The 11,758-nt window shown below is 38.9% G+C and overlaps 1 protein-coding gene and 1 long non-coding RNA gene across 2 annotated transcripts; one reads left to right on the top strand and one right to left on the bottom strand.

Moving 5' to 3' along the window:
• Window positions 1-5,545: 5,545 nt before the first annotated feature.
• rap2c (RAP2C, member of RAS oncogene family) lies at window positions 5,546-10,182 on the top strand. The gene is made up of 3 exons (XM_044040116.1): window positions 5,546-6,460; window positions 7,805-8,090; window positions 8,665-10,182. Exons 1-2 carry the CDS (start codon window positions 6,188-6,190, stop codon window positions 8,081-8,083), a joined length of 552 nt encoding a protein of 183 aa, XP_043896051.1. The 5' UTR covers window positions 5,546-6,187; the 3' UTR covers window positions 8,084-8,090; window positions 8,665-10,182.
• LOC122778348 lies at window positions 6,329-7,466 on the bottom strand. Its single transcript, XR_006361429.1, has 3 exons — window positions 7,437-7,466; window positions 6,469-6,617; window positions 6,329-6,394 (listed from the first exon to the last, which is right to left on the bottom strand). It is a non-coding gene; the product is annotated as an uncharacterized LOC122778348 (long non-coding RNA).
• Window positions 10,183-11,758: the final 1,576 nt, after the last annotated feature.

The raw sequence follows: 11,758 nt of genomic DNA, 5'->3' as shown, positions 1-11,758 counted from the left end.
CAAAAAAACCATGGCATCAACGCAACAGGAAGTTGGCCATTTTGAATTTTGGCACCCTACATAAATGAGCGTACTCCTCTCAATGCGTTTATTGTACCAAACAAAAAAAATTGTACTAGTTTATTATCCACTGTCACCACATACACATGAGTTATACAGTAGAACAGTAGTAGGAAGCTTGCGTACCACTGGTGGTACAGGTCCCACAGTTTGAGCACCATGGCCTTAGACAAATCAGTGAGTAGGATGTTATCGCTCACTGGCTTCCATGTTCAGTGGAAGCATATTGGAACCATTGCTTTAAAACAAATTGACCGTTAAAGTAGGTCAGTATGCTTATTTGTAGAAGAGACCATGTCTGTGTGTTAAATATAAAGCCAATTAGCTTAGCACAAAAACTGGACACGGGGGTGGGGACACACACACAACCAGCTTGGAATAGTCTAAAAGTGATGAAATACACCTCATATAGCACCTCAAAAAACAGTGAATAGCATCCTTTGCTGTGTGTTTATTAATCGGTAAATCAGTTATAGGAATATAAAAGCAACAATTTGTAGCTTTAGGCAGCGTTGCATGCTGTAACTGTATGCACCTTAATGAGTTACTAGGCCATTTTGTAAGACCTTTAAGTTTTTCTCTATATTTTTTAAGAACTATGTAGAATATACACTTCATTTGCGACATTTTAGCATTAAAAAAGAAAGAAAGAAAAAGAAATAAGTCATTGTTCTTCAGTGGAAATAGCCTCAAACCTGGCTTGGTGTTTCTAAAATACGTTTCCCACTGAAACAGATACAGATAACTCTGTACGGAACTAGATACATCTTATTTTTCCCTCGTTTCTAGTTGTTCATAAAACTTCTTAAAATATCAATCTTCTAACCTAAATCTTCAAAAATGAAACTGGATATTATATGTGTATTCTCTAAAACATCTATTATTGTTCCTAATGATTCTTTTTACATTTTAGCTTCACGTTTTTCACCTCTATGGAGGACAGTCACGGAAATAAGAAATGTGTATGTGCAAAAGTATTTATTAATTAAAGTGAATTAAATTAAAATTACAAAGGGAATTTATCAAATCATTATAAAGCAGTTAATAATTAAAACTGTATTTATGGATTAACAATGAATAGAATTTCAAAATTGATTTGTGTCTTAATATGTAATAATTAAATCCTTTGGGGTTTTTTTTTAATTGTAAAATTGGTTATTCATTGATTGAATATTTTTATCACTGTTTCCATGACACTTGACTTCCTCCATATGAAACACTTATGTACTGTAGCTGCTTATCTCTTATCTGTAAGAGAATATACTTTATTATACTTTCCCTTCACTTTCTTTTTCCAGCAGCTTAGTTTATCGTAAGTCTTAGAGCAGAGCCTTAGAGTCAGCCTGTGTCCTGACTGATGAACGGGATTAGAGTGTCGACAAATTTGTCCAAATCTAACATATTCTAAATCTGGTCTCTTTTGTCTTCTCTCAATTCATAACTTTGCCCCCTTTTGGAAGAGTCATATGTTTAGGACGTATGCACTGATGCACAAGAATGTGTTTAGTTTGAGGATCTGCAGTGTGTCATGAGAAACATAGTGTGTTTTTCTCTCTCTCTTTCTGATTTTCTTGAACATTTTTTTTCCCCTGGGGCACAAAGAAAGAGCCTTATTTCTCAATCACTGTACAAAGATATTATGATATTTGTGTATCAGAATGACATGTTATTGTAAGTTAAGCTTCTTCTTTTTTTCTTTCTTCTTTTTCTTAAATCTAACTTTGAAAAAAAACACAGCATGAATATAAAAATAACTCATTTATACTTAGTTAATAGTTTGCGTAGACCAACAACAACAAAGCATATAGTGTGAAAATGGTTTGTATACAATGATGGAGTCATTGTGAATGGTAATAGTTGCCGTTGCTGTGGCAACACAAATGACAACATGGCTACCTTTCTATTATCCTAACTGTGATCTTTTTTCACATTAATTAAAAGTATCACACAACACTAACTTATTCAAGAAGGGAATGTCTCATCGGTTTGTCTTGATATTGCGACGTGATTAAATATTTTGTATGGAAAATAATTATTAAATCATTGTAATATCCAAAGGTCCTCGGGAGAGATCAGGTGTTTTTAGTTTTCTGTGTTCATTTGACCTTAACAGTGTTTTTGTTGTTGTTGTTGTTGTGTGTTTTGAGGAGTGAGAATGGACTTTGGCTGTTAAGGAAACACCTTGCTGTCAGAGAGATAAAGAGGCTTTTGGACTAAGTGGAAGATTTTAATCTGTTCTCTAAAATCTAACATCAAACTACTGTGTGCGGCTCTCACTCGGCTGCCTCTGAACACAGATCTGACCTTTTTCCATTATGAAATTTGCTCTAGTTTTGGTTTAAAATGGTGGTCCAGTCCAGAAGTCTCTCCCTGCCCAGCTGTGCTGGGTGACGACGATCCTTACTGAGCTGTATATGAATGTGTGAAGTTCACCCTGTTTGCACTTATGTACATAACTATGTCAAAATACTCAAAATTTTATTTTGAATAAATATAGAGAAAAGATTGATTTAAAAAAAAAATCAAATCATTGTATTGTTAAATGATAAGCCTATCATTTTTGTTAAACTATAAAATGATTGCTTTAAAGGGATCTGCCCTTTGTTTGTTTGTTTGTTTGTTCGTTTGCTGGAGCTTTGTCCCTGCCTAAGCATGACATCGCCAAGCTATAAAAACCACTGCGGTTTCAAACAGCTTGTTTCGTTCGTTTACAGGAGTATTTCTGATTCAGTAACAGCTCAACAACAAACACCGACAAGATGAGATAATCCAGAATATATAACTAAACTACTACTAACCTTTTAGTGTCGTTACACAAACGCAGGCGCTTTCCTCTAAAGCCCCAAAAATAAAGCACAGGGTAGGTAAAAGAGGAGCAGACATTAAAATCAGCCTTTAGAGTCAGACATGGAAGTGAGATGTGTTCGATTCTGTCATTTTGTGAAATGGGTTATTGTTTGCTCCCTTGTTGTCATTGTCCAAAATAATATAAATCGGAGTTATCTGGGTTCAAGTTCAAATTGTAAACAACCTGGTTTTCTGGTGTTATTTCTGGTGGTTTTCAGCAGCAGCATCCTTGTGTCACTCTGTTCCTGCAGATTTTGGACATTAGCTGCTCTGCAATCGCTCTCAAAGCCAGCGATCTTGTTGCCATGGCACTTGTCCAGTGGTTGACGGACTGAGTCACCCTGGTGAATCGCTTCAAAGCCCTCAGACTGTTATTGAATGGTGACTTCAAATATTCACAGAGAGACAGATCTCTGTACAAAGCAGTGTGCCCAGAACTTGCCATCACTGCACTGTGAGTGGACAGTGTGTGGTTGAGTAGCTGAAACATCCTGTGGGTTGGGTTTTTTGTCACCAGTGAGGTAACATGACCTTGATTTTTTTTCCCCCAGAAAACTTCAGATATAATTGTGCCTTTATCGTGCAAGACGTAGTTTTTCTGTTTTAAGTTTCACATTCAATTAGATTCAAACATCACGTGTTTTGTGATTGTAAAACTTTATTTATAATCCCTTGTTGGTGAGTTGTTATGACATTGGGTACACACAGTCACAATCCCTGTAGGTAAAGAGTGAAGAGGGCCAAAGACTGTTGGGGACTAAGCCATATGAAAAACTCTCTCTGACACTCTAGGACAGACTCGTTGGTGACTGCTGTTTCTTATTCACCTCTCACTTCACTCTTCTTTTTTCTTTTTCTTTTTTGCTTGTGATGCTTGTATGTGCTGCTGTGCTACATGCCAATTTGTTTTGCTGTGTATTGCTATTATTAGTAAGTTACTGTGCCTATAAGGAGTTCTGCTATTTCTGTTTGACCTTTAATAAAAACATAATTCTGATCCTCTTGTAGTGTGTGGGTTTTTCTTATGCTCTTGTGTCACCTTTAAAGGTCCAAAGTTAGTGAGGAGAGAGACAAACTTTTAAACATGTACAGCTCAAATTGTGCATTGCTTTTATTTGTCTCATGTGGATGCTAAAATCCCACAGGTCCTTGAACTCCTTAAAAATGTGTGCATTTTAAAAAGTTTCCAAGACCAATTTTTTGAAAATTGCCCTAAATAGACATTGAATTTTGTGCAAGAAAGAAATGAAGTTGATATTTGTTATGACGCTACCTACTGATTCATGTGCCCTGCATTGCTTGATGTGATGTTGTGGACACTGTGGACACTCTCTCACTCTCTCCGCCGCTGACGTGAGATTCCATGCACAATGGGCGAGTAATGTTAAGCAAGAGAGCGCAAATGCTGTGATGCCACCAAAGAAAATGACTAACCTGACCAAGATCCCAAGGACAATTACTTGGCACCAGATACAGAGTGTGCTGCAAACTAATCAGAGTGGACGTCATGGCCATCTTAAGCTGTGTCAGCACATGCGGTCCTTGAATTTAAGGGAATTTGTCCTTCAATTTGATGTCAATCAAGGTGTGGGAACCCTGTCAGACGAAGTGACATCTAATGGTGACACTGTGTAGACTATAACAGACAGACGACTCCACTCACCCTTCCATTTCACAAGCATGTCAGGGAACTATAGTGGCCTTTCCTTACCAGAAAGGTCATTGTTCCTCATTTGTGTAGGAAATTCTGCTTTGAAATGTGAAAGGCATGTTGTCCATTGTCCATTGTGGCTGCTGAAAAACAAGGCAGCAAAAAGTGGCTGTTTCTGTAAAGCCAGGCCCTTGAAAAAAGTATATTTTAGGCTTCATAAACCAAACACATTTTATTTTGACAATTTTGTGTTGTACATGTTTTAAGCCACAAGTCAAAGAGAGTATCTTAACAAATGTTGTCTATAAATGTATTTAATTTTGTAACTGTGGCCTCATGTTTAAAAATGTAGCCTTGGGAGACTAATGCAAAGTCAAATTAATCATTTTATATAATTATATCTTTATATAGGGACACACAGTGTTGTAGTGGTTAGCACTCTCGCCTTGCAGCGAGAAGACCCGGGTTCGAGCCCCGGTTGGAACAAGGGCCTTTCTGCATGTAGTTAGCATGTTCTCCCCGTGTGTGCGTGGGTTCTCTCCGGGTTCTCCGGCTTCCTCCCACAGTCCAAAAACATGCAATGTGGGGATTAGGTAAATTGGACACTCTAAATTGACCGTAGGAGTGAGTGTGAGAGTGAATGGTTGTTTGTCTCTAGTTGTGTGTGGCCCTGCGATGGACTGGCGAACTGTCCAGGGTGTACCCCGCCTATCGCCCGATGTAGCTGAGATTGGCACAGCACCCCCCGCGACCCTCTGGTGGAGGATAAGGCGGTTAGATGATGACTTGATGATCTTTATATATATCATATCTTTATTCCTAATTATGTGGGGAAACAATCTATTTTGAGAGATATTGTGTAAATTGATTCTCAGTCATGGTCGGAATGATCATGTTTTTTTTTGTTAGCAATATTAACATGTATTGATATTTCAGAAATAAATGTCTCATAACGACCGCAGTGGAAACGTTTATTGTGAAAGACTGCCCCACCGGAAATCGTGTTCGGGTTAGCGGAAACCAGGCTGTTAGCTTCAGGAAACCTGCAGGAAGAAAAACCATTTTTCTCGCTGAAATCAAAGCTGCCCAGTACGGACTCGAAAATTAACCGGTGCAGCAACAAATCCCAGCACATGGACCCCCGGGTGAAGACAGCGAATCTTTGGGTTGTACGTCGATAGCACGCCTGGGTGCCGAGGCGCCGGGCCGGAACCAGAACCAGGCCCAGGCGGACAAAACCAGCGCTGGGTTTTGTGACGCGTTCGGGCTAGTCTCCGTGTGTCCAGACTGGCATGTTCTCTGTAGTGAAAGTGTAATGTGTATCTTGCTGTCTGTATCCTGGCAGCCAGTCCCTGCTGTTCGATGTAGAGGCTCCAGCATGGGACTGCGAGCTAGTTTTGCTGCTAGCTAACACCGGATTTAACTGCCAACAAGTTTTGCTCGCTAACAGCGACCTCCGGTATGAGCGACAAACTTTGGTTTAATGAATGAAGAGGGCTTATTTTGCACCGTGTAACGTCTGTCAAGTCGCTTGTTAGCTCTTTTAAATGTCCGATGAATGTTTCTAGTGCGCGCTCAGCAGTATAGCTAAATCCTTAGCTGCTAAATTAGCCTGCCTCCACCGCCCCAATGAAAGAGTACAAAGTTGTCGTGCTGGGCAGCGGCGGCGTCGGCAAGTCCGCGTTGACCGTCCAGTTTGTCACCGGCACCTTCATCGAGAAATATGACCCGACCATTGAGGACTTTTACCGCAAGGAGATCGAGGTGGACTCGTCTCCCTCCGTGCTGGAAATCCTGGACACGGCGGGGACCGAGCAGTTCGCCTCCATGAGAGACCTGTACATTAAGAACGGTCAGGGGTTCATCCTGGTCTACAGTCTGGTGAACCAGCAGAGCTTCCAGGTACGTACCTGATTGTGCCTGTGTGCAGGGTCCAGTATGTGACAAGAAAAGCCCCCCCACACATACACATGCCAGTGTTTTACAGTCTTCAAGGTTGAGTGAGTAGATTTCCAAGATGGGTTCCAGTGTTCCATTCTGTCACGATTGAATTTTGTAGCTGATATACAAGTGAAGTAGGTTTGCATTAAACATTTCAAAGGGGATTTATTAACATTGTGTTTCAATATACAAATAAGTGAACTCACAAGCAAACTCGTATACATTTAACCGCCTGTCAATATCTTTTGCCAAATTATTTGGATGGAGATACAAAAAACAGTATTAATCAATAAAGAAAAACCTGCTTCCTTGTCCCCAATCTCAATGTTTGAGTCTGTCATGGGTTCTTGAGTCAGTACCCAGGACAGTGAAACACAAACAGGAGGATAGCTCATAGTAGGATATTTTATGTAGCTGAACTGTTGGTCAGTGTCTACCACTGTATACTAGTATACATTTACTTCTGTTATAAGACATAAATGCTTTTGGCCAAAATAGTTAAAAAATATCCAATGACCCTGCACATCAGTCTCTTACCAGTGACTATTGCCTCAATTTAGAGCCTGATCATTTAGTCATTAAACATCACAAAGTTATGATCTTCCTGATTATGGTTTCACGAGATATATAACAGCATATCCTCTGATGTCTTGCCTTCATCATCAGAAAACTCAGTTATTACTCACTTTGTCAAATGTGGAAGGCAATATCAAAGCATCAACTCTTTGACTTTGACTCAGACTTTGACCATTTGACAAATGACAGAACTGATTATCTGACTTATCAGCTCTACAAGATGTTTATGTAACACTGCCGCTGCTCCAGGTATTCTGGTATAACAGTACCTGGGCTACTGCAATAATAACTGACTATGAGTCAATATATTTCTAGCTGTAGAGAACAAAATGTAGTTTTTTTTAAAAGATCACGCACTCACCCATTCACTCACTCATCTACTGCTTCAGTGTCGGAGATGCTGGTGCCAATCCCAGCTGACACAGGGAGAAAGGCGGGGTACACCTATAGTGTCCATGCACTCCACTCAGAGAAGCCTTTGAAAAGATTGGTTATTGTTTAATTTTACTACAGAGTTGTGGAAAAGGGAAACCAATAAACACCATGTACACCAACCATTTTGTTTGTCACCTTTCCACAGTTTTATATCTGATATTTTGTATGCAGTGGGGAAACTGGGACATACACACACATCTATTGTGTCATACTCATTTTTGTCCTTTTATACTGTATGTAGTCCACTGTTTTTTCAAGAGAAACAACACTTTAATACACCTCTTAAATTTTCAGGACATCAGACCAATGAGAGACCAAATAGTGCGTGTGAAGCGCTTTGAGAAGGTGCCGCTGATCCTGGTTGGTAATAAAGTCGACCTGGAGTCCGAGCGTGAGGTCGCTGGGTCAGACGGACGAGCTCTGGCTCAAGAGTGGGGCTGCCCTTTTATTGAAACTTCAGCTAAGAGCAAGACCATGGTGGACGAGCTATTTGCAGAGATTGTCCGACAGATGAATTATTCCACACTGCCGGAGAAGCAGGAACAGTGCTGCACAGCCTGTGTGGTGCAGTGAGGAAGAGGTACAAGTACATTTTCCATCCTTTTTGTTTTTTTAAGGTTATATTCATACCAGGACTGTATGGTGTTGGAAAATACCTCAACAGCACAGTTGGCCATTCACTAATTTTACAAAATGTGATCAAATGCTCCAGCAGTGTCTGTGTAAAAATGGCTCACAAGCTGAGGCATGTGACACATGGACGACTGTGTTTCAGTGCAGTGTGAGGGAGAGGATAGATTCAACTGGGAGTGCGAATGATGAGTGGGTGGTACAGCTCCGTGCAAACGGTTGCTTTAGTTTGTTATCATAAGATTGCAGAAAGTATGCAGCATGAAGAACCCAACTGTCTGAGCAGTTTAGGGCCAGTGTAGGGAGGGGAAAAAAACAAAGAGCAGAGAGTAATGAAGCAGACAGTCCTACAAGTGGTAGAAAGAGGAAAATGTGGCATTCCGAGAAAGAAAACATGTTCCAAAACAGGACGTTCACATTAGATTCTGTTAGAGTTGTTGACTGTGGCAACCAGTACTGACCAGTTTTAGTTCTCTGTGTTGAATTATTCACATTTTGGGTTTTTTCCTCTCTTTTTTGAATAGATGCATCATTTGACTGGATCACCACAAGCATTTGATGAACCATGGGACAACAAGAGTTTGACCCTTTTGACAAAAAAAAACTTACCACCGCACGTAACATTTCCGCTCACAGTGCTTTCTGACTGTCCATCACAGAGCATCTGACAGGAAAGACGTCAGTCCTATTTTTGATATCACATATGTTAGAAGACATTTCTGCTGCAACCTTTATGGCCTTTGTGATGACCCAGAATGGAGTCAGACAGATGGACTTGGCCATGTGTGAAAATGTTTTTTTTCTTTTCTTCCCATTTTAGTCAGAAGTATCCCAGAAATAATAAGCAAGTGTTTGTGATGTTGCAGTTTCTTTTTAAAGCTGCTTTAATCACTATTATATACTTTATTATTACTTGTATTATGTCTGAAGTTTGGAATTTGACAAAGTATTTCATAATGTTGAAACATTTTGTCTTTTAGGCATGCAGACTTTGACGAGTTTGCTGCCCAGGTATACTGCCTGTTTTTTCATATGACAAAAAACTATAGCAGTGTGTATAATGGGCTATTTAACTCATTATGGTCAGGATTTACACATTACAGATTGAATCATCAATGTATTCATCAGTCCACTTTGCTGTTTGTGGTTCTAAAATTTGATATTTTTATTTTTGCAGTAGCCTAAAGTGGTTGAACTCTTCTGAAAACATACTCAAAATTGAAAATGTTCCACCAAATTAACCTGACGTGATGAGGAAGAGCCATGTAACTGTTTTAGTGTGAATTATGTCAGTCTCTCTACGAGGCATTAGTCACATGAACGCAGGTCTTCCATTATCGGTTTTCTCAAGGCGACTGTGAGAGAATGATTTTTGGAACGACCAAAGGAAGCTCACATTGTATATTTGTGTTTGACTACATGATTTGTGTTGCTCTAAATCCCAGAGACACTGACTCTTCATTTTAGGAACTCCCGCTGCAATGTGGTTTGATAAAGGTTCTGGCGCAGTTGATCACATTTAACTTTGTATTTTTGTTTTTCTTACAGTCAACTATTTATTAAAAATTAACGACATGGGTAGCCCGTTTTTAAACTTTTAATTTTATAGTAGTTCTTGCTTTTTGTGACTTCACAATTCATGATGTTTTTGTTTTTGAAGCTGAGAATTTAACAGAGCCTTAAAGTATTTCTGTTGCAACCCGGTCTCACGCTTCTTTATCATCATCATTTAGTAATAAATATAAATGCCTTTCTGCTGTTGTCATGGGAGTAACTGTCACTTGATTAGTGCCAGTTTTCCTCCTGCTGATCTTGATCAGAACATTTATTTTCAGAAAACAGTGTTTGGTGCCTCTGCAGTCTCCTGTTTTGAAACTGTTGCTCTAAAGAGACAAACTTAGCTGTCACTCTGTAGTTGTAGTGCTAAAATGAATTACTCATTATCCACTTATCAAAAAGTAATACTTTTGATAATCGGTTAATTGTTTTGGTCATTTTATTTAAGTAAAATGTCAGTTATCTGCTGCTTCCAGTTCTTCAGACTTTTTTTGTCCATTTTTGTGTCTTAGCACTTTGATGTAAAGATTATTTACAATATCAGAGAAGACAACATGGCAGCATTATCAAAAATATTAATATTCACTGTCACAACAACAACTCATCGATCATTCGGTTAATTTGTAACTATTTTGATTATTGGTTTCAGTGTTTGTTTTTCAAATATGTTTTTTAAATGTGAATATTTTGTTTCTTTGCTCCATATAACAAAAAAAATATTGATTTGTGGACAAAACGAGAAGAGAACATTTTGTGTTTTTGGAAGCACTGATCAATATTTTCTGACGTTCTGTGGACCAATAACTAATAAAAATGATAAGCAGATTAATTGATTATGAAAATAATCGTTAGTTGCAGCCCTAGTTACAGCCATAATTGCTATCTAAATATCTGAGCTACTGCGAAAATGTTACACCCTTAGTATATTCAAATTTGCTTGCTTTCTTAAAACAATGTTTGTGTCATAAACTGAAGAAAGGTTAGAACTGCGGGTGTCAAATACAGGATGAGATAAGCTGAATTTATGTTTTGGTCAAGTTGGTGACATTTGTTTCATATTAGTGACATGAAAAACAAAGGTTAAACGACACGGTTGTCAGGAGAAATAATTGTTGATTTGTAGAGCCAGGGCATTCAAGAATATTACTGTATATAAGAATGGAGTTTGTTTTTCCATATTGACTGTAGAGAGATCCCTTCAGTGATTTTGCGACAATATTTACTTTTGATGCTTTAGTTTTATTTAGAGATGGGTTGATGCATTACTCCGCACCAGTATTGGTCCGCTGCAGGCCAAAATAACCGTGTTGGCTCTGGGAAAAAGAAAATGTAAAAATCCACCATGACCCACAAACCTGTAAATATGATGTCAACTATAAATAAGCACAGGCCACATGCTGTAAAGAGAGATGTCCACCACCCCCATGAGCGGGACGCGAGTGAGGGCTGCAAATGTCTTCCACATATTTGGAGTGCCGTCATTTATAATGGTGTTGAGTGTGTCGGATACAAATGTCTTACTAACGGCTAAATGGTGTGAAAGACTGTATTGGTCTCAGTAACTCTTCTTCTACTAATAAGTTCTGGCCTGCTGTGCACAAAGGTGCTTCGCTCATTTATCAATCACCTTGTGACTGCTCAGATTCATCTTATAAAACTTGGAAGAGCCTTTGCATTTAACATTAATCACTTAACTTGCTCAACTCACAGTGAGCAAGTGCTCATTATACGTAAATCGTTTCCTAATGCCACATGGGTATATAAGATTTAATAATTTCTGTAATCTTGGGGCCATTGAATTAACATTAAATCAAGCAATCAAACTTAATGCCCCGTTTTCCCTCAGCAGGCGCAGTGTGACTTTACATCCCATACTGTCCTCACTTTCTTGCTGTAATTTGCAGTTTAGTGCTACTTGGCATATATTGAAAAAAAACAGTTGAGGAAAACAAGGCACTTATTCACTGTTGATTTAAGATGAGCAATGGCAATCCACAGCAGTTAGGTGTTGTTTCTCAGGTGTTAATACAAATCACCAAAGTGGACATGACACAATATGCG

The sequence above is a fragment of the Solea senegalensis genome, linkage group LG12 (assembly GCF_019176455.1).
Source record: "Solea senegalensis isolate Sse05_10M linkage group LG12, IFAPA_SoseM_1, whole genome shotgun sequence".
Taxonomy (NCBI): domain Eukaryota; kingdom Metazoa; phylum Chordata; class Actinopteri; order Pleuronectiformes; family Soleidae; genus Solea; species Solea senegalensis.
This window is presented reverse-complemented; position numbering and strand designations above follow the sequence as displayed.

Coding starts and splice junctions, on each gene's coding strand:
- rap2c (XM_044040116.1), top strand. CDS start 6,188: ATGAAAGAGTACAAAGTTGTCGTGCTGGGCAGCGGCGGCGTCGGCAAG. Junction 6,461..7,804: donor TGAACCAGCAGAGCTTCCAG/GTACGTACCTGA, acceptor TTAAATTTTCAG/GACATCAGACCAATGAGAGA.